The sequence below is a fragment of the Macaca fascicularis genome, chromosome 16 (assembly GCF_037993035.2).
Source record: "Macaca fascicularis isolate 582-1 chromosome 16, T2T-MFA8v1.1".
NCBI classification, from domain to species: domain Eukaryota; kingdom Metazoa; phylum Chordata; class Mammalia; order Primates; family Cercopithecidae; genus Macaca; species Macaca fascicularis.
In genome coordinates, this window is record NC_088390.1 from 36,624,759 (window position 1) to 36,647,702 (window position 22,944).

General features: G+C 45.9%; 1 protein-coding gene and 1 pseudogene across 5 annotated transcripts; one reads left to right on the forward strand and one right to left on the reverse strand.

Moving 5' to 3' along the window:
• Window positions 1-1,039: 1,039 nt before the first annotated feature.
• LOC135967624 (endogenous retrovirus group FC1 Env polyprotein-like) lies at window positions 1,040-6,132 on the reverse strand. 5 transcript variants are annotated; one of them, XM_074021151.1, is made up of 3 exons: window positions 5,969-6,132; window positions 5,428-5,456; window positions 1,040-3,441 (listed from the first exon to the last, which is right to left on the reverse strand). In XM_074021151.1, the coding sequence occupies exon 3, from the start codon at window positions 3,075-3,077 to the stop codon at window positions 1,404-1,406; it is 1,674 nt and encodes a 557-aa protein (XP_073877252.1). In that variant the 5' UTR covers window positions 3,078-3,441; window positions 5,428-5,456; window positions 5,969-6,132; the 3' UTR covers window positions 1,040-1,403. The 5 variants fall into 5 exon arrangements, with proteins under 5 accessions (XP_073877252.1, XP_065387258.1, XP_073877251.1 ...); XM_065531186.1 differs by lacking the exon at window positions 5,969-6,132 and adding an exon at window positions 5,543-5,926; XM_074021150.1 differs by lacking the exon at window positions 5,428-5,456.
• LOC135967815 (zinc finger and BTB domain-containing protein 18-like) lies at window positions 5,716-10,675 on the forward strand (annotated as a pseudogene).
• Window positions 10,676-22,944: the final 12,269 nt, after the last annotated feature.

The window sequence follows — 22,944 nt, forward strand, 5'->3', positions numbered from 1 at the left end:
AAACGTAATCTGAGTGAATGCAGAATGCCTCCTCCTGCCTTTCCTCGCTGCACCTAAGTTCCAGAGGCCAACGTGATGCTGAGGCTGCTAGCTGCCATTTATCTGGGCCACCATGTGCTGAGACCCCACCATTCCCCTGTGGGGCCTGCTGGGTCCTGGGGAGTCTTCCCGGTTCTGGCTGCAGGGCCTCTTCAGAGATGCTGGTCCCTTTGCTGGGGCAGGGTGGGCAGACAGCCTCTGCGCCCTGTCTCAGGAGCGTGGCCTGCACCCTGCGAGTCCACACTTGTGTACTCTCTTCCTTTGTACCCACATCTTGCTGGGTCCAGAGACACGCCTTAGTCCAGATTGGAGTAGGCAGCCTGGATCTCCATCTCACTCCATCTCACTCCATCTCCTCCAAATCACTGTTGATGGCATGAACTTTATACCATGAATCTTCTAGGCCTTGGGTGTGTGAAACTCGGAAGCCCAGGTTGGTTCTTATAACACAAAAGCTTTTCCCCTGTATCATCCTTTCCTTGAAGCAATGAATGTTGATGGCTGCAGGGGAATGGAGGTGTACACGAAAGAGAATATCGTTCCACCACCTAAATATACCTTTTCCCCTTCCCTTCCTTCCTTCCTTCCTTCCTTCCTTCTTTCCTTCCTTCTTTCTTTTCTTTCTTTTTTTTCTTTCTTTTCTTTCCCTTCCTTCCTTCCTTCCTTCCTTCCTTCCTTTCTTTCTTCCTTTCTTTCTTTCTTTCTTTCTTTCTTTCTTTCTTTCTTTCTTCTTTCTTTTAAATGGAGTCTTGCTCTGTCACCCAGGCTGGAGTGCAGTGGCTTGATCTTGGCTCACAGCAACCTCCACCTCCCAGGTTCAAGTGATTCTCCTGCCTCGCCTCCTGAGTAGCTGGGATTACAGGTGCCAGCTATCATGACCCACTAATTTTTTTTTGTATTTTTAGTAGAGATGGGGTTTTGCAATTTTGGCCAGTCTGGTATAAAACTCTTGTTATGCCCAGACTGTTTGTTCCCCAAAGAAGACCACCAGAGTCCAGAGTCAAAGCCAAGCGGCAAGGATCTTTACTACAAGTTCGAACTTGGTCCCTCCTTTACACAGTATACAAGAGGGCCCCGAACAATGCGAGCGTTTGCTTTTTATAGCCCGAAAGTTGTAGGGGAACAAAGAAATTCTTTTGGCTCCTGCGCTTTCAGTAACCTTGAACGGCTGTCTCCTTATCGGAGACTTTCCAGGTGGTGTTTGTACTGAGCTCAGGGAGTTTGAGAGATATATGGTGGTGGGATGGGAGGATGGGATGTGTTTGTGCTAGGCTCAGGGAGTTTTGAGCCCGGGGCTGAGGAATGTGCCCAGCTCCTTTCATTCCCCCCTTCTTTTCAGGTATCTTTAGAGCCAATCTTGGGTCTTATAGATCTGATTCTGTTTCAGCGTTTACAGGTTGGTATTGGGCTCTGAGGACCATGAGTTGTACGGTGTCAAATCTCTCCCTAATAAATTGTAAAATTCTGTTAACAACACAAGGTCCTACGGTAAGCAGAAATAGTAGACTTAGCAGGGGTCCAAGGAAGGGGGCTAACAGAGAAAACATAGAGGAATTCCACCATTGGTCTGCAGCTGAAGCAAACTGCCGTGTTTTTACTTCAGTGCTTAACTTGCGTAACTGTTGGACCCGGTCCTCTACAAGTCCTGATTTATTTATGTAGAAACAACAGTCTTCTTTTAGAAATATACATGTACCACCTTTTTCTGCAGTGAGTAGGTCTAGGGCCCTCCGGTTTTGCAAGGTTACCTGAGCTAGGGACGTGAGCTGCCGCTGAAGGGAGGCAAGGGACTCAGCCGACTCCTCCATAGTAACGGCAAATTGTTGGTATAACTTGTTACTTTCTATGAGGGTGTGACCTAGGGCTCCCCCCGCCAGTCCGGCCGCAATGAAGGATGCGGTGAGGGAGATTCCTGCAATGAGGGGGAGAAATATGGCTCGTGCAGGTCTTGGTCTAGGGTCTGGGTGAATAACAGCACTAGTCCAGTTACCGGTATACCCTAGGAACTCGCCAGCAGTTAGTAGAGTCAACCGGGGAACTAATGTGACAGGGAGACATAGTAGGTTATTAACAGAAGGATTAGGTAGGTTCTTAGATAAGGTTCCATTACACCAGAAGAATATGCCTGATGGAGCCCTTAAGGTGATATTAGGGGGCGTTGCAGTGATGCTGCAGAGGCTGGAATTGGTTCCTGAGAAACAGTAGGGAAACTTCTCCCGACTGGGGTTTAGGTATAGGGGCACGTTCAGGATAGGAGCATACGAGTGGTTTCGGAGGTTGTTAGCTTGGGCAAAGGTAGAGGGTCCCCATGGCAGAGGGACAGCTGTTAGCGGTGGACGCCCTAGAGTGGCGCACAGGAAGCAGCCAGACAGGCTATGAAGTCCTGTAAGGTTAGCAAGTTCTAGTCCTTCTTGTAATAACTTTAACCAGGAGAAAGGACGTAAGTCTTGTGTTAGTCTGTTTTCCTGTTGTTGGATATTCCCGTGGACCAGGGGCAGTACTTGCACTAGGCCTCGCCACAGATAGAGGTGACTGCTAGGCCATGTGGAGGAGGGGGAGTAGTATACAGCCCCATGTTGAGGTGTGGTCCAGCGGGAGTTCCAGGGGTCTCTAACTATCCATGTATATGGAAAGTTTCTATCCCGTCTACGATAGAAGGGCCATTTAGGGTCTAACTGTTTTCTCTCTCCCCAATAACGGGGTCTGTGGATGTTACAATAGTTATAAGGACAGCCAGCATTTTGGTGCCACCAATAGTGTTTACAATTGTATTTAGTCTGATCAAACTCAAAGCATATTATTGGTGTCATAGGTTTGGCTATTTGAAAACCAGTAAAATTTAGTAGAATTGGGCTGTTGCACCCTGAGGAAGGGCAATCAGCACTGGCCAATAATTTTCCGGGCTTATGAGGTTGCCCAGGGTGGGTTCGGTTTTCATAAAGCCAGAATCTCCAGACAAAGGGATTATGAGCTGGTTTTGTGATTTCTCCAGCGGCCACTAGGGCGACTAACATTAGGGTTAGACTATCTAACTGCATGTTTGCAGTGAGCTATGCTGCCGGCGCAGGGTGAGTTTTAAGGGGTTGTTCCTAGCTCTGTCCACAGTCCACGTGTCCGGTGCTTCAGCCGCCGCCGTGATTGGTCCCAGAAGATCAGAGGTTGGGTCCACTGGCTTGACGTGGGTGTAGTGGATCTACGATGCGATGCCTTCTACCTTCAGGGCGGTGGGTGTGGTTAGGAGTACCTGGAGTGGTCCTTTCCACCTGGGTTCTAGGGTCTCTTGTCGGTGTCGCTTGACCAGGACCCAGTCTCTCGGCTGGTACGGATGGGGTGTCGGCGGGGGACCGGTCTCATATAGTTCCTTCAGCTTGGGCCAGATTTCTTGATGAATTTTCTGCAAGGCTTGTAGGGAAAACAAGAGTTCAGAGACATTTTCTGTTTCGGACTTGAGCAGATCATCTTTTAGGCCGGGAACTAAGGGTGGGGGTCTGCCATACATAATTTTATAAGGAGTAAGGCCCAGTCTGTAAGGGGTATTACGGGCCCGGAACAGAGCGTAGGGGAGAAGGACTACCCAATTAGCGCCAGTCTCCATGGTCAATTTAGTTAAGGTCTCTTTTAAGGTCCGATTCATTCTCTCTACCTGTCCTGAACTCTGGGGCCTGTAAGCGCAATGTAGTTTCCAATTTGCCCCAAGGATGGAAGCCAAATCCTGACTTACCTTAGCGACGAAGGCCGGCCTATTATCTGACCTTATCTGGACAGGGAAGCCATACCTGGGGAGGATATCTTCCAGGATTTTCTTTGCTACAACCTGAGCAGTTTCTTTCTTGGTGGGGAATGCTTCAGTCCACCCTGAAAAAGTATCTACAAAGACAAGTAAGTACCGATACCCGTATTTTCCTGGCTTTATCTCAGTAAAATCTACTTCCTAGTAGATACCGGGCCTGGTTCCCCTAAGCCTTGTTCCCGTTGTAGCCTGGGATTGGGGGTAGGCGTTGTTAAGCTGGCAGACTTTGCAACTTGTCACGATGTTGCTGGCCATCTCGGCTGTATGTCTGAATTTGAGCTTAGAGCGTCTGATCAGGTCTATTATCCGCCGAGCGCCCAGGTGGGTGGTTCGGTGGATGTGTTCTAACACTTGTTGTCCTAATTTTTCTAGTAGGATGGTTTGGTCATTAGTATCAGTCCACCACCCATTCTGGATCTGTTTCAGGGGAAGCTTGTCAATCCACTGGAGATCTTGTTCTGAATAATCAGGGAAATATGGCAAGTCCCGGGGGCCCGGGTCAGGGAGCTGGAGTGCAAGGAGTTGGCTGGGAGCCTTCGCCACCTTTTTTGCAGTTTGGTCCGCTAGAAAGTTGCCTTGAGCAGTTGGAGTAGTTAGTTTCTGATGCCCTGGGCAATGCACAATGGCTAACTTTTCTGGCCTCCATAGGGCTGTTAGCAGGGCTAGGATTTCTTGCTTGTTTTTTATTTCTTTTTCTTTAGCCGTTAGTAACCCCCGCTCCCTGTAAATGGCCCCATGTATATGCGCTGTTGCAAAAGCATATCGGCTGTCTGTATATACCGTCAGCTTTTTTTCCGCCCCTAAGGTAAGAGCTTGGGTGAGCACTATTAGTTCGGCCTTCTGGGCCGATGTCCCCGGGGGCAGGGGTTCCGCCCAGATTACCTCAGTCTCTGAAGTTACTGCCGCTCCAGCGTATCTCTGGCCCTGATGCATGAAGCTGCTCTTATCAGTGAACCAGACGAGGTCGGCGTCAGGAAGTGGGCGATCCTGCAGGTCTTCTCGAACTCCGTGCACCTGAGCTAGTACCTCGGTGCAGTCGTGGAGTGGGGCGTCCAGGTCCAGGTTGGGCAGTAGCGAGGCAGTCTCTTACCTAGTGGCCAGCCTCCTTGCAGTAGGCATATTGGTCTTTTTTCAGATTATTATGCCTGGGGGGGCCGCCTAGGTTGGGTGTACTCTGGCTGTAGATGTTCTTTCTGTACTACTGCTGCCAGGACCTTGGTCATTTTTTTTTTTTTTTTAGTGGCCTTAAATTGCCTTTTTTTCTGGAGTATCTCTGTTATTATAAACCTGCTGGGCTATCTGAAGGAGGTTTTGAATCCGCTTTCTTTCCAAGTCTTCTAATTTCTGGAGTTTTCTTTTAATATTTGGGGCTGCCTGATTTACGAATGACATTACAATAGCTGCCTGACTTCCTGGAGCCTCTGGATCTATGGGGGTGTACTGTCTAAAAGCTTCCATTAATCTTTTTAAGTAGGTGGCTGGGCTCTCTGTCTTTCCCTGCAGAATAGAATATACTTTAGCCAAATTAGTGGGCTTGCGAGCAGCTGCCCGGAGACCTGCCATTAGAGTCTGGCGATAAAGGTGTAGCCGTCCCTTACCTTCTGCCGTGTTGTAGTCCTATGCCGGCCTGGTCAGAGGAAAGGTTGCGTTTATGAGGTCAGGGTTAGCAGTCGGTTGACCGTCGTCCCCCGGGACCAGCTTTCCAGCTTTTACCTGTATTCCCTCTCGCTCCTCCGTGGTAAACAAGATTCGGAGGAGCTGCTGACAATCATCTTAAATGGGCTGGTGGGTGAACATGACACTATCCAGTAAAGCCAGTAAATCTTTGGGGTTGTCTGAAAACCGAGCACTCTGAGCCTTTTAGTTATACAGATCACTGGTGGAGAATGGCCAGTACTGGAGCTTGGGGATTTCTGTGTCATCTGGGGGTTTTATTTCCCGAAGGGGTAAAGCCACCGTGGAGTCAGGCGGCTGGGGGGGGGGGGCCTAGTCCGTGAAGTGCGCCCTCACGTCCGCCCCCCCAGCCTTTTAAAGTTACTTTCCCTTTCAGCGAGCCCGCCTCCCCTCCGCCTGCTCTGTCCCTCTATCTCTCTCTCTAATCTTTCCGTTTCTGTCTAAATCTTTGATTGACATACTTACAGGGTCTTTTCTTTAAGTTTCTATTTTATTCGCGCGCGCTTTCTCTCTCTGTCTCTCTGTCATCCCGTGTCCTTTCTCCTTTATACTCAGTCTCTTTCTCTGCGCGCCGGAAGCCGGGAGCCCGGGGACCGGGGCCGCGAGCGCGCGCCGGAAGCCGGGAGCCCGGGGACCGGGGCCGCGAGCGCGCGCCGGAAGCCGGGAGCCCGGGGACCGGGGCCGCGAGCGCGCGCCGGAAGCCGGGAGCCCGGGGACCGGGGCCGCGAGCGCGCGCCGGAAGCCGGGAGCCCGGGGACCGGGCCCGCGAGCGCGCGCCGGAAGCCGGGAGCCCGGGGACCGGGCCCGGGGGCGCGCCGGAAGCCTGGAGCCCGGGGACCGGGGCAATTCAGACGGCGAGCGCGCACCCGGGGACCGGGGCAATTCAGACGGCGAGCGCGCACCCGGGGACTGGGGCAATTCAGACGGCGAGCGCGCACCCGGGGACCGGGGTCAGATTCAGACTGCAAGCGCGCACCCGAGGACCGGGGTCAGATTCGGCTGTTGCCCAGATTGCGAACCCGCTCCGGCAACTCAGATCGCAATTTAAATCAGAAGAGAGCCAGGGGACGTCTCCCACTGGTCTCCACTGGCTGTCCTATAGCGCGTCCGCCAGGACTGTGCCAGCCTCAGTTTCAGACCTCGCGAGTCAGAGATTCAGATTCAGAACAGACACACAGACACAGACAGACAAACGGAGACGAGCCAGCTCACCTATCAGTAGATCGATCCTAGCAGATCCGTTGACCAGGGGTCTGGTGGGCTTGGGGAATCCCGGACGAGCCCCCAGATGTTATGCCCAGACTGTTTGTTCCCCAAAGAAGACCACCAGAGTCCAGAGTCAAAGCCAAGCGGCAAGGATCTTTACTACAAGTTCGAACTTGGTCCCTCCTTTACACAGTATACAAGAGGGCCCCGAACAATGCGAGCGTTTGCTTTTTATAGCCCGAAAGTTGTAGGGGAACAAAGAAATTCTTTTGGCTCCTGCGCTTTCAGTAACCTTGAACGGCTGTCTCCTTATCGGAGACTTTCCAGGTGGTGTTTGTACTGAGCTCAGGGAGTTTGAGAGATATATGGTGGTGGGATGGGAGGATGGGATGTGTTTGTGCTAGGCTCAGGGAGTTTTGAGCCCGGGGCTGAGGAATGTGCCCAGCTCCTTTCACTCTTGACCTCAGGTGATCAACCCATCTTTGCATCCCGAAGTGCTGGGATTACAGGAGTGACCCACCGCACCCGGTCCTTTCATTCTGTTACTTCTTTGAACTCCTTTCATAATTGTTTAATTAATTTTTTTCTTTTTTTCGAGACAGGGTTTCACTCTGCCACTCAGGCTGAAGTACAGTAGTGTGATCTCAGTTCACTGCAACTTTTGCCTCCCAGGCTCAAGCCATCCTCCCACCTTAGCCTCCCAAGTAGCTGGGACTACAGGTGTGCACCCTCATGCCCAGCTAATTTTTGCATTTTCTGTAGAGATGGGATTTCACCATGTTGCCCAGGCTGGTCTTGAACTCTTGCACTCAAGTGATCCACCTGCCTTGGCCCCCCAAAGTGCTGGGATTACGGCAGTGAGCCGCTGCACCCGGCCATAACCCTTAATTTAAGAAACAAACAGGCCGGGCGAGGTGGCTCAAGCCGGTAATCCCAGCACTTTGGGAGGCCGAGACGGGCGGATCACGAGGTCAGGAGATCGAGACCATCCTGGCTAACACAGTGAAACCCCGTCTCTACTAAAAATACAAAAACTTAGCCGGGCGAGGTGGCAGGCGCCTGTAGTCCCAGCTACTCGCGAGGCTGAGGCAGGAGAATGGCGTGAACCCGGCAGGCAGAGCTTGCAGTGAGCTGAGATCCGGCCACTGCACTCCAGCCTGGGTGACAGAGCGAGACTCCGTCTCAAAAAAAAAAAAAAAAAAAAAAAAAAAAAGAAACAAACAAACAAACAAAAGCCTTTTCACAATACTACTTCAAGTTTGCCATGATTGCAACTTGATTTACATCAGGTTAAATTCAGTGTAGGCTTCCATAAAATTCACAGCTCTTTGTTATTTCTAAAATAGTTTCAAAATTCTAGAGAAAGGAAAATTCAGTAATAACAAACTATCATTAGTTTCCATGTATTAAGCACACAGTTTATGCCAGGTGCATTGCTATCAACCCTATATATATTTTCTTATTTAATGTTTATAGCAACCCAGTGAAGGAAGGCATTAGCTCCTCAGTTTTTTGTTTGTCTGTTTGTTTGTTTTTGAGACAGAGTCTCACTCTGTCACCCAGGCTAGAGTGTGGCGGCATGATCTTGGCTCACTGTAACCTCCGCCTCCTGAGTTCAAGTGATTCTCCTGCCTCAGCTTCCCAAGTAGCTGGGATTACAGTGTCTGCCACCACACCCAGCTAATTTTTTGTACTTTTAGTAGCGATGGGGTTTCAGCATGTTGACCCAGCTGATCTTGAACTCCTGAACTCAGGTGATCCACCTGCCTTGGCCTCCCAAAGTGCTGGGATTACAGGTGTGAGCCACCATGCCCGGCCTATCTCCTCATTTTTTTTTTTTTGTTTTTTTTTGAGACGGAGTCTTGCTCTGTCGCCCAGGCTGGAGTGCAGTGGCGCAATCTCGGCTCACTGCAAGCTCCGCCTCCCGGGTTCACGCCATTCTCCTGCCTCAGCCTCCCGAGTAGCTGGGACTACAGGCGCCCGCCACTGCGCCTGGCTAATTTTTTTCTATTTTTAGTAGAGACGGGGTTTCACCATGGTCTCGATCTCCTGACCTTGTGATCCGCCCGCCTCGGCCTCCCAAAGTGCTGGGATTACAGGCGTGAGCCACCGCGCCCGGCCCTCCTCATTTTATATATGAGAAAACTGAGGCACAAATAGGTGAACTGGCTTGCTTGAGGTCACAGAACTACACTGTGAACCCATGCAGCCAAGAACTTGCCGTGAACCAAGGTTGCAATCAAGGCAAATAACCTCCATGTTACAGGACCACAATGCAGAGAAAGAACAGGATCTGACAACATTGTTATTACTTTCTCCTTTAAACATTAAAATCCAGGAAGAAGTGCCCTTTCAGATTAAAAAAAAAAAAAACCTGTTAGCTCCTTCCTACTGCTTTCTGAATCTTGGTTCCCACAAATTAAATAAACTATACTCTACTGTGTAAATAGCAGAGTGAACTGATTGATTTATTTGCTACAATTTCTAAGGTCAATTTGTAACACATACAATTATATAGAAGCAGGCAGTCATTGAAAATGTTTGCAGAAGGCTTATGAACTAAAGTTGATAAAAAGTGTTAAACAATATGTGGACACACACACATACATCCACCCTACATAGCAGACAATCCCAAGTGCTATGGTGCTTGAGCAAATAGCTTTATTGAAACTTAAGTTGAGTTAATGCCTTCCAAAATAAAAGCAGCTGCTTGCTTTAATACTATCAGTGAGAAAGCTGTGATCTAAACGCATCGGGTGGAATTAAAAGCCATTTTTATTTCACTACTTTAATCCCTAGTCCTGAAATAAGGGAACAAGGCCCACAGTGTTACATATCACTTCCTAGTAACTAAAGGAATGTATACGAAGCTTTCTAACCTTATGGAAAGACACAATAGAGAAAATTAAGGTTCCCTAGAAAATTTTCTCTTCAGAGATTATCATTATCAATGACTTTTATTTCTTCAGATTTTTTCTATTCATATATGAGATCAGTCTCTATCTGCAGATACAGTTTTTATAAAACACAACAACGACTCCAAAAGCCTTAGAAAGCAATGGAGTCTTTGTCCCAGAGGACGTGCTGAGAAGCAACCTGGTGCAGGTGAAGGTGGAGAAAGAGGCTTCCTGTGATGAGAGTGATGTTGGCACTAATGACTATGACATGGAACATAGCACTGTGAAAGAAAGTGTGAGCACTAATAACAGGGTACAGTATGAGCCGGCCCATCTGGCTCCTCTGAGGGAGGACTCGGTCTTGAGGGAGCTGGACCCGGAGGACAAAGCCAGCGATGATGAGATGATGACCCCAGAGAGCGAGCGCGTCCAGGTGGAGGGGGGCATGGAGGGCAGTCTGCTCCCCTACGTCTCCAATATCCTGAGCTCCGCGGGCCAGATCTTCATGTGCCCCCTGTGCAACAAGGTCTTCCCCAGCCCCCACATCCTGCAGATCCACCTGAGCACACACTTCAGCGAGCAGGACGGCATCCGCAGCAAGCCCGCCGCAGATGTCAACGTGCCCACGTGCTCGCTGTGTGGAAAGACTTTCTCTTGCATGTACACCCTCAAGCGCCACGAGAGGACTGACTCGGGGGAGAAGCCCTAAACATGCACCCAGTGCGGCAAGAGCTTCCAGTACTCGCACAACCTGAGCCGCCACGCCGTGGTGCACACCCGCGAGAAGCTGCACGCCTGCAAGTGATGCGAGCGCAGGTTCACGCAGTCCGGGGACCTGTACAGACACATTCGCAAGTTCCACTGTGAGTTGGTGAACTCCTTGTCGGTCAAAAGCGAAGCACTGAGCTTGCCTACTGTCAGAGACTGGGCCTTAGAAGATAGCTCTGAAGAACTTTGGAAATAATTATATATATATATAAATAATATATATACACACACATATATATAAATAGATCTCTATATAGTTGTGGTACGGTCTAAAGGCAGTCTTGTTTCCTGGAAATAAAAAGTTGGGATTGGCCGGGCGCGGTGGCTCAAGCCTGTAATCCCAGCACTTTGGGAGGCCGAGGCGGGTGGATCACGAGGTCAGGAGATCGAGACTATCCTGGTTAACATGGTGAAACCCCGTCTCTACTAAAAATACAAAAAACTAGCCGGGCATGGTGGTGGGCGCCTGTAGTCTCAGCTACTTGGGAGGCTGAGGCGGGAGAATGGCGTGAACCCGGGAGGCGGAGCTTGCAGTGAGCCGAGATCACGCCACTGCACTCCAGCCTGGGAGACACAGCGAGACTCCGTCTCAAAAAAAAAAAAAAAAAGTTGGGATATTAACTTGTTTTTGCACTTTAGAATAGCATGAGAATCTCACTAATTTAGCATTCTGATAAAAGAAACTTCAGAGCAAGTCAGAATAGAGAGGTGTTTTTCCTTTGAGGGGGTAGGGGAAGTAAGCCAATAAGAAACTTTTAAACGAATCGTCCTATCACAAAATGCTTTCATATGGCTTAATTTTGTCAACACTGCATTGTCTTTTGAGCTCTTTTTTTCCCCCCAACAATTTTTTTTTTCAGTAGAAATTCCCTCCAGTTTTATTAGCCTCTTTATATGTCTCAAATTGCATGAATTTTTTCTGGCTGTTGGAAACCTGAATGCTTTTAGACCCAAATGGAAAATTTCTGAAATGCTGGATTATCTATTTTTAAACAAGCAGTTGACTTAAAACTTTCTGTGGCAACTTCTGGTTTTCTGACGGTTCCCAGTGAGAGAAATGCTGAAACTACACTGGGATCACTGGGACACTGTCTTGTGAAGGTTTGCTTGGGATGAAAAAGGATATTGCAGCTTCAGCAGTGTTGAACTGTGTGTTTAAAAATGTGAATTACTGTTATTGTATACTGTAATTGATTACATGGGCTGGGGGGGTATCAAAGAACTTGACAGGTTGTGTTGATGCTCTTAGTTGAGTCTTGAAAAGTAAGTATTAACGCTACAGAAGTGCATGAGTTTCAATATGTTTTTTGTCTTTGTTTGCATTGTATAACTTTAATGAGTGAGTTTAAAATTATTTAATTTCCTTAGAAAAATAGCACTATTTGGAAAAAAAACTGGTGTTATGAAGAACGTAAATGCACTGTTTTTATTTTTATTTTATATAATTTAAATTGACTTTCCCACTGTCTTTAAGTTGAAACTGTTAAGCTGAATAAAAACTTAAGCTGCAAATTGATAACTTCGCTACATAACAAGGAAAATATAAATGTTTACAAACGGCTTAAAGATTTGCATGTGCAGTGTGCATTTATAACAAACTTATAAACTTATAAATTGCACAAAACCCATGCCAGCTCAGAGTTTAGGTGTACACATTTACCCAGTTGAGCATTTTTAGAATAACTACTGCACAAGTTGACAATAGGTCATTCTCTCTCTCTCTTTTTTTTTTTGTTTGCTCCCTTTTTCTTTTTCTCCCCTTCTTCCTTACCCTCCCTCCCTTACTCCCCCCCCCCCCCCCCCCCGCCGCCACCACCCTCCCCCCCCAACTCATGAAAAGATTCTATGGACTGAAAAAGCCCCAGGCTGAAAGGACTGGACTGCCTTGATTGACATGGGGAAGGGGGTTAGTAGACTATGTGGATTGCGGCAGCAGAGGCTGCAGCCTAACCTGTGGTTTTAATGACCAGCACGCAAGGCAAAAGCATTTTGCACGGTGTTTGTTTTCCTGTCTTGCACTTACAAATAAGGTCTATGGGAGTAGCATGGAAAACGTTTGCTGTTTTCCCCTTTTTTTTTTTTTTAATTGCTTTTGTTTAAAATTTGATCGCCTTAACTACTGTAAACATAGCCTATTTTTGTGCTTAAGATACTGAATGGAAAACTCCATTGTGTGTTGCTGGACTGTTTTGGAAATATTTGGTTAAATGTGTGTTAATTTGGCTGTAATGGCATTTAAAGCAAACAAACAAACAAACAAAAAAAAAAAAAAAAAAAAAAACTGTGAAAATGGCCTTGGAGCATTATCTTTAGTTACTTGAAGAGTTTCTAGTTTTTTTAAATATAGTTTATGTTAAAATAATTTTTATTAATTTAGAGAAGACAATCAATGTCTGTGAGAAAACAGACTTTCTTTTGGATTTTCTTTTTGTGGTCATTGTGAGTGATTGCTTTTTCCTTTTCTTAGTTTCACATTCTTCCTTTGTTCTAAAACTTAGACTGACATCTAGCTGTGACAATCATAGTATGTTTTATTTTCCTGAGGGGGGAATAACTTATAATGCTGTTTAGTTTTGTACTATTGGTACGTTGGTGAATTTTTAAACTGTGTGCTAACTGCAATAAATTATATGAACTGAGAAAAAAAAAGAAAGCAATGGAGAATTTCACTGCAGCTTTGAGAAAATGAATAACTGAAAATTGCATTGCATGTCACAATAAAACTTCCAAAATGTCCACGTTAGCCATTTTCCCTCCATCTCACAAAACTGCCCTTTCTCTCTTTCTTCGTCCAAACTCATCGCTACCTTGTCTTAAACCTACTTCATCTTGTTTCTTTTCCTTTTATGCTTTCCTATTCATAAGTAAAGCAGCCTATAGGCATTTTCAGTTTTCAGCCTAAGTGACCCCATGGTTGGACGATTCGTCAAGTAAATGAAAAATGCTTCCCCGTTAGAAAGGTCCCCCTAGGGGCCGGGCGCGGTGGCTCACGCCTGTAATCCCAGCACTTTGGGAGGCCGAGGCGGGCGGATCACAAGGTCAGGAGATCGAGACCACGGTGAAACCCCGTCTCTACTAAAAATACAAAAAATTAGCCGGGCGCGGTTGTGGGCGCCTGTAGTCCCAGCTACTCAGGAGGCTGAGGCAGGAGAATGGCGTGAACCCAGGAGGCAGAGCTTGCAGTGAGCCGAGATCGCGCCACTGCACTCCAGCCTGGGCAACAGAGCGAGACTCCATCTCAAAAAAAAAAAAAAAAAAAAAAGAAAGGTCCCTCTAGGGAGGACAGAAAGAGAAACAGAAAACACTCATAATTTAATGTTATTGTCCTTTTCACACATATGTAGCTATATCTATTATATTTTATTTTACATTATTTTATTTTATTTTATTTTAATTTTTTGAGACAGAGTTTCGCTCTGTTGCCCAGGCTGGAGTGCAATGGTACGGTCTCAGCTCGCTGTGACCTCCGCCTCCCAGGTTCAAGCAATTCTTCTGCCTCAGCCTCCTGAGTAGCTGGGATTATAGACGTGGCTAATTTTTGTATCTGTAGTACAGACGAGGTTTCACCATGTTGGCCAGGCTGGTCTAGAACTCCTGCCCTCAGGTGATCTACTTGCCTCAGCCTCCCAAAGTGCTGGGATTACATCACTTTTACAGCATGAGCTGCCCTGCCCAGCCTATTTTATTTTATTTCATTTTATTTTATTTAGAGACAGTATTGCTCTATCCCCCAGCCTGTAGTGCAGTGGCGTGATCATAGCTCACTTGGCTAATTTTCAAATTTTTTGTAGATATGGGGTCTGGGTGCTGGGATTACAGGCGTGAGCCATCCTGCCCAGCCTGTATCTATTATATAAGTTGGTTTTTTTGATTACTTTAATGCAAATGAGATTATACCATACTCTCTTCTTTGTCACTTCCTGTTTTCCTGTAATTTATGTGAGACATCTGTCGATGTCAGTATAAATAGATCTAGATCATTTTTTATAGTTATATAGCTTTTGTTACATGGATGTTTCACAATTTACTTAGCTAACCACCTATTGTTAGACATTTGGTTATTTCCAAATTTTTGCTATTTTATATAATGCTGCACTTATATAAAATATAGTTTTATATAATTATGTTTAATTATATACTACTACTATATCTAACAATTGACTTGTATCAAGAATATACAAAGAATTGTTACAAGTTGCCAGGCACAGTGGCTCCCGACTGTAATCCCAGCACTTTGGGAGGCCAAGGTGGGCGGATCTCTTGGGCCCAGGAGTTGGAGATCAGCCTGGGCAATATGGGGAGACCCCATCTCTACAAAAATACAAAAATTAGCCAGGCATAGGGGCACACGTCTGTAGCTCCAGCTACTTAGAGACTGAGGTGGGAAGATTGCTTGAGCCCAGGAGGTTGAGGCTGCAGTGAGTCAAGATCACCCCACTGCACTCCAGCCAGCGCGTCAAAAACCCTGTATCAAAAAAAAAGGAGGAGGCACGGCAAATAAGTAGAGTATAAGCTACCTCATCCAACCTTATCGGAACCACTAGTTGACTGTTAATCAGTTCAAGCAAGGAATCATAACAACTGATGCATGTGCCGGGCGTGGTGGCTCACGCCTGCAATTCCCACACTTTGTGGGACCAAGGCGGGCCAATCACCTGAGGTTCAGAGTTCAAGACCAGCCTGGCCAACATGGTGAAACCCTGTCTCTACTAAAAATACAAAAATTAGCCATGCATGGTGGCACACGTCTGTAATCCCAGCCACTCAGGAGGCTGAGGCAAAAAATAAAAAAGAAGAAGAAGAAATGCTATGTGAAACGTTTTTGTAAGGGCATTACTTTCATTCACCAGGGCAGAGCACTCATGATCTAATCACCACCTTGAAGGCCTCACTTCTTAACATCATCACATTAGGTCTTAGGTTATAACATGAATTTTGGAGGACTCAAAAAAAAAAAGGGTGAAAGACAACCCACAGAATGGGAGAAAATATTTGCAAATTATATACAAAATACGCCCACTTTATTTGTGGAAAATATGTAGCCAGACGCAGTGGCTCGTTCATGCCTGTAATCCCAGAACTTTGGAAGGCTGAGGTGGGAGGATCACTTGAGCCCAGGACCTCAAGACCAACCTGGGCAACATAGAGAGACCCTATCTCTACAATAAATAAATAAAATTACCCAGATGTGGTGACATGTGCCTGTGGTCCCAGCTACTTGGGAGGTTGAGGTGGGAGAATCACGTGAGTCCAGGAGGTTGAGGCTGCAGTGAGCCAAGATCACATTACTGTACCCCAGCCTGGGCAACAGACCAAGACCCTATCTAAAAAAAAAAGTGTGTATATATATATACACACACATATATATGTATAGATATATACATATATTTGTAACAAAATATGTTCCAAGACCTCCAGTGTATACTGAAACTGCAGGTAGTACTAAACTCTATATATACTGTATTTTTTTCCTACACACACCTATGATAAAGTTTAATCTATAAATTAGGCACTATAATAGAGTAACAACAATAACTAATAATAAAATAGAAAGAATATACTATTTTTATGAGATGGAGTCTTGCTCTGTTGCCCAGGCTGGAGTGCCATGGCGCCATCTCTGCTCACTGAAACCTCCTCCTCGCGGATTCAAGCGATTCTCTTGCCTCAGCCTCCCAAGTAGCTGGGACTACAGGCACCTGCCACCATGCCTGGCTAATTTTTGTATTTTCAGTAGAGGCGGGGTTTCACCATATTGGCCAGGCTGGTCTCAAACTCCTGACCTTGAGATCCACCCACCTCGGCCTCCCAAAGTGCTGGGATTACAGGTGTGAGCCACCTTGCCAGGCTAGAATATACTTTAATATCAGTTACATGAATAGTTTTCTCTCTCTCTCTCAAAATACTGTAATATTTGGGATTGCAGCTGCCTGCAGGTAACTGAAACTGCAGAAAGCATAAGGGGGACTACAGTATCTGACAATGGACTTGGATCTAGAATACATAAAGAACTCTTACAACTTGATAATAAAAAGGATAGAACCCCATTTTAAAATGGACAAAAGATCTGAACAGATATTTCTCCAAAGAAGACATACAAATGGCCAATAAGGGTCAGGTACTGTGGCTTATGCCTGTAATCCCAGCACTTTGGGAGGCCAAGGCAGGTGGATCACTTGAGGTCAGGAGTTCGAGACCAGCCTGGCCAACATGGCAAAAACCCATCTCTACTAAAAATATAAAAATTAGCCAGACGTTGTGGCGCATGCCTATAGTCCCAGGTACTCAGGCAGATGAGGCACAAGAATCACTTGAACCTGGGAGACAGAGGTTGCAATGAGCTAAGATTGCACCACTGCACTCCAGCCTGGGCAACAGAGCAAAATCCCACCTAAAATAAATAAATAAATAAATAAATAAATAAATAAATAAATAAATGAAAATAAATGGCCAATAAACACAAGAAAATACACTCAATTTCTGTCTTAGTCTGTTTGTGCTGCTATAACAAAATACCTGAGACTGAGTAATTTATAAGCAAAAAATTTGTTCCTCACAGTTCCGGAGGCTGGGAAATCCAAAATCAAGGTGATAGCACATTTGGCATTTGGTGAGGGCCTGTTCCATTGTTCCTGTTCTTGCAGTGGCATCTTCACATGGCAGGAGGAGAAAGGAGAAAAAAAGAAGAAAAGCTATGTGAAGCCTTTTCGTAAGGGCATTAATTTCATTCATGAGGGCAGAGCACTCATGACCTAATCGCCACCTTCTGAAGGCCTCGCTTCTTAACATCATCACATTAGGTCTTAGGTTATAACATGAATTTTGGAGGACACAAACATTCAAACCATAGAAACATCATGAGCCATCAGGGAAGTGCAAATCCAAATCACGTTAAGACACCACTTCACACTCACAAGAATGGCTATCATAAAAAGACAGATACAAGTGTTGGAGAGAATGTGGAAAAATTGAAACACTCGTATGTTGCTGGAGGGAATGTAAAATGCTTTGCAATGAAGTTGGAACTGCTTTGGAAATGGTCTGGCAGTTCCTCCCAAGTTTAAACATAGAGTTACCATATGACCTGGCAATGCCAGGCTTCATCATATTCCCAAGGGAAATGAAAACATATGTCCACACAAAAACTTACACATGAATGTTCATAGAAGCATTATTCATAATAGCCAAAAAGTGGAGACAGCTGGGCATGGTGGCTCACGCCTACAATCCCAACACTTTGGGAGGCCAAGGCGGGAGGATCGCTTGAGGTCAGGAGTTCGAGACCAGCCTGGCCAACATAGTGAAACCCCATCTCTACTAAAAATACGAAAGTTAGCAGGACATCGTGGTACGTGCCTGTAATCCCAGCGACTTGGGAGGCTGAGGCAGGTGAATGGTTTGAATCCAGGAGGCAGAGGCTGCAGTGAGCCAAGATCATACCACTGTACTCCTGCCTGGATGAAAGACTAAGACTCCGTCTCAAAAATAAATAAATAAATAAATAAACAAAAAGTGATAAACAGAGAAATGAAATGTGTTATATTCCTACAACGGCATATTATTGAGCCATAAAAAAACAAAAGGAAAGAAGTACTGACACATGCTATAACATGAATGAACCTTGAAAACACTAGGTTACTTCAAAGAAGCCAGTCACAAAAGACCACGAATTGTATGGCTCCATTTGTATAAAATGTCCAAATAGGCAAATCCTATCCTAAAAGAAAGTAAATGAGTGGTTGCCTAGGACTGAGGGATGGAGGAAAGGGGAGTGACTGCTCATGGGCGTGGGATGTCTCGTTGGGAGAAATGAAAATATTCTAAAATTGATTGTGGTGGCCGGGTGCGGGGGCTCACGCCTGTAATCCCAGCACTTTGGGAGGCCGAGGCGGGCAGATCACCTGAGGTTGGGAGTTCGAGGCTAGCATGACCAACATGGAGAAACCCTGTCTCTACTAAAAATAGAAAATTAGCCGGGTGTGGTGGTGCATACCTGTAATCCCAGCTACTCAGGAGGCTGAGGCAGGAAAATCGCTTGAACCAGGAGGTGGAGGTTGTGGTAAGCTGAGATCGTGACATTGCAATCCAGCCCGGGCAGCAAGAGCGAAACTCAGTTTCAAAAAAAAAAAAAAAAAAGTGACTGCGGTGATGACTGCAAAACTCTGTGAATATACTAAAACCCATTGAATTATACACATTGAAATGGTGAATTGCCTGGTTTGTGACTTAAACCTCAATAAAGTTGTATAGTTTTTAAAATCGCTATATGTAAGGCAATGTTCTAAGTGCTGCAAAAACAGAAATTGTCATATGTCTTCTATTTACCCTTCTAGACCCACTCTTCCCCTTTCTCCACTCTGCCCTTAGAGGCTGACCTTATAATCCACATCAGAAGGGTTCCCATGCCTTGGTTGGGTTTGGCCAACTGAGAGTTCAGGCAGGAAATTAGAGTGGAAAGGAAGGTGGGCTCAGGATATGTATTCTTTTGTCTCCCTCACCGAGTGGGTAGCTTGGGCTGACGGCGTCTCTCCAGTGAAGGTCACCGCTCTTCCAGGGCAGCCGATTTTACATGCTGACTCTTTCAGGTTCAACTAACCACTATTCCCCTTGCCATTTTGGGTCTAAAGATGGTAACATTGCAGTTGCTACTGGCTCCGGGATACTACGCTCATTTTTATGGTTCCTTTACCCTTTTACATTTGTGAATAACCCTTTACTAAATAAAATAACCAGTTTGTCAATAAATCTTATAGTTGAGCAACAAAAAGGAGTGAAGTACTGACGCATGCTACAACATGAATGAGCCTTGAAAATGTCATGCTGAGTGAAAGAAGCCAGCGACAATAACACACGTCACAGAGTTAGTGTATGATTCTGTTTATATAAAATGCCTGGTAATTATTCTGACTGTTCCATCGTTTTCTGTTGAGACCCCTACTAAACCAGACAAAGCCTTTGCTATCTTAGAGCTTGTGTTCAATGGTCAAAGAAAAGGGGAATAAGAATGTTGGCCAGGCACGGTGGCTCATGCCTATATTCCCAGCACTTTGGGAGGCTGAGGCAGGTGGATCACAAGGTCAAAAGATCGAGACCATCCTGGCCAACATGGTGAAACCCCATCTCTACTAAAAATACAAAAATTAGCTAGGTGTGGTGGTGTGCCCCTGTAATCCTAGCTACTCGGGAGGCTGAGGCAGGAGAATCGCTTGAACCCAGGAGATGGAGGCTGCAGTGAGCTGAGATCATGCCACTGCACTCCAGTCTGGCAAGAGTGCAAGACTCCATCTCATAAAAAAGAAAGAAAGAAAGAAAGAATGTTTCAGTCAAAGGGAAGAGAAGTGCAATGGTGCTATTTCAGGCAGAAGCTCAGGTTTGCTGTGGTGTGGCCAATGTGGAAGAACTCAGTGGGAAGGAAAAGAGATGAGGGCAGAGTAGTGGGCAGGGCCAAGATAAAATAAAGTTATATGCACACTGTTACATTTTTTACTTGTCTAATATATTTCATTAAATATAGATAAAACTTATTATAAATAAAGATATAACTTTTGGTGTTTGGAGGTCATCTATCTGTTATTTGCACTCTGTTTTTTTTTTTTTTTTTTTTTTTGAGATAGGGTCTCACTCTGTCACCCAGGCTGGAATGCAGTGGTGCGACCACAGCTCACAGCAGCCTCCATCTCCTGGGCTCAAGCGATCCTCCCACCTTAGCCTCCTGAGTATCTGGGACTACAGGCACATGCCACCGTGCCCCACTGATTTTTTATTTTTTGTAAAGACGAGGTTTCTGCATGTTACCCAGGCTGGTCTCAAACTCCTGAGCTCAAACAATCTGCCCACCTTGGTCTCCCAAAAAGCTAAGATTACAGGCGGGAGCCGCTGTGCCCGGCTTGTTATTTGCATTTGTGATTTTAAAATTCCATGTTTTTTATCATAAGACTGTCAGGTGCTTTCTGGACAAGAAATAATTTATGACTCAAAATACAAACAAATGTAGGTGATCAAATGCATATCTATGTCTTCAATGGAAATATATATACATATAAGTCATTAACGAAGACAAATGAGAACATGAAATTCATGATATATTTTCTTTTCCATTACCTAGCCCCCTAAAGGAGAGATCTTTTTCATTCAGAGCCCTGGGTTTTGTTTTGTTTCATGATTTGCTTTTTCTTTTTAATAAGAGTTTATTTACTTATTTGAGACAGGGTTTCACTCCCATCAGCCAGGCTGGAGTGCAATGGCATGATCTCAGTTCACTGCAACTTCTGCCTCCTGGACTCAAGTGATTCTCTTGCCTCAGCCTCCCGAGTAGCTGGGACTACAGGCATGTGCCACTGCATCTTTTCTGTAGAGACAGGATTTCACCATGTTGGCCAGGCTGGTCTTGAACCCCAACCCCTGAGTTCAAGCGATCCGTCTGCCTCTGCCTCTCAAAGTGCTAGGGTTACAGGCATGAGCCACCATGTGGCTAAAATAGTTTATTTTTTAAAGAAAATTGTCTTCTTTGAAAAAGTAGAAATGAGGCCGGGCGCAGTGGCTCACACCTGTAATTCCAGCACTTTGTGAGGCCAAGGCACTTAGATTGCTTGAACGCAAGAGTTCAAGACCAGCCTGGCCAACATGGTGAAACCCTGTCTCTACTAAAAATATAAACATTAGCCAGCTGGGGTGGCAGGTGCCTGTAATCCCAGCTACTCGGGAGGCTGAGGCAGGAGAATAGCTTGAACCCAGGAGGTAGATGTTGCAGTGAGCCAAGATCGTGCCATTGCACTCCAGCCTGGGCAACAAAAGCAAAACTCCATCTCAAAAAGAAAAGAAAAAGTAGAAATGAGGAAGTGGCCAGCCTGTGTGGGGATCTAATCAAACAAATCTTCTTTTGATGAGAGTAGTACTTAAGTTGAAAAAAAAATTACCTATAAATAAATATTGCAACTTTATTTTATTTTATTTTTTGAGATGAGAGTCTCACTGTGTTGCTCAGGCTAGTCTTGAACTCTTGGGCTCAAGGGCTTCTCCTGCCTCAGCCTCCCCAGTGGCTGGGCTAATAGGCACACAACCCGTGCCCAGCTCTACATACTGATTTTTAAATTTAAAAACTCTACATTCTATCTTCCCATCATTGCTTCTCCCTAATAAAATCGTTGTGAGTGTTTATGGGAATCCTTCCCTGGAAAACCTGCAAGCAGCCTGGTTCCTTTGTCCACATAGGAAAGCCAAAGGACAAACTAGGAATTATGTCAGAGATGGGGAAAGACCAAGCATCTGACCCAAACCAGCTGAGAATCAGCCTTAAGTATAAATGGGCCAGGTATTGGTGGTTCACACCTGTAATCCTAGCACTTTGGGAGGCCAATGTGGGGAGATCACTTGAGGTCAGGAGTTGGAGACCACCCTGGCCAATAGGGCGAAACCCCGTCTCTACTAAAAATACAAAAATTAGCCAGGTGTGGTGGCGTGTGCCTGTAGTCCCAGCTACTCGGAAGGCTGAGGCAGGAGAATCGCTTGAACCCGCGAAGTGGAGGTTGCAGTGAGCCAAGATCGTGCCAATGCACTCCAGCCTGGGCAACAGAGCGAGGCTCTGTCTCAAAAAAAAAAAAAAACAAAACAAAACCTCCGGGCTCGGTGGCTCACGCCTGTAATCCCAGCACTTTGGGAGGCCAAGACAGGCGGATCATGAGGTCAGGAGATCGAGACCATCCTGGCTAACACAGTGAAACCCCGCCTCTACGAAAAATACAAAAAAATTAGCCGGGCGAGGTGGCGGGCGCCTGTAGTCCCAGCTACTCGGGAGGCTGAGGCAGGAGAATGGCGTGAACCTGGGAGGCGGAGCTTGCAGTGAGCTGAAATCAGGCCACTGCACTCCAGCCCGGGCGACACAGTGAGACTCCATCTCAAAAAAAAAAAAAAAAAAAAAAAATGTATAAATGAATCACAATTAACATTTTACAATTTTACAGAGCAAAAGTTCATAAAAATAAATATTCTAATGAACTCTTTCTCCTACATCTTATAAACACTATTACTGAACCCATTTAAGATTGAAGATAAATTATATCATGCCATGGGTAAAGATTTTCATTAAGGAGTTGCTGGGATAGGCTGGGCGCGGTGGCTCAAGCCTGTAATCCCAGCACTTTGGGAGGCCGAGACGGGCGGATCACGAGGTCAGGAGATCGAGACCATCCTGGCTAACAGGGTGAAACCCCGTCTCTACTAAAAAATACAAAAAAATCTAGCCGGGCCAGGTGGTGGGCGCCTGTAGTCCCAGCTGCTCGGGAGGCTGAGGCAGGAGAATGGCGTAAACCCGGGAGGCGGAGCTTGCAGTGAGCTGAGATCCGGCCACTGCAGTCCAGCCTGGGCAACAGAGCAAGACTCCGTCTCAAAAAAAAAAAAAAAAAAAAAAAGGAGTTGCTGGGATAAAAGTAAAAATTATCCAGCATAAATTTACTGACAGGGATTTCTGTTCAATCTTTTTATTAAAATTCTACTACCCAATTTATTTCCTCTAGAGAATAACTCATCTAGAATCATAACCTCTTTGGTGGACCTTGATTTTTCCATCTGTTA

What these genes read in the sequence shown, in the direction of transcription:
- LOC135967624 (XM_074021150.1), bottom strand. Translation starts at nt 3,077, where the DNA reads ATGCAGTTAGATAGTCTAACCCTAATGTTAGTCGCCCTAGTGGCCGCT.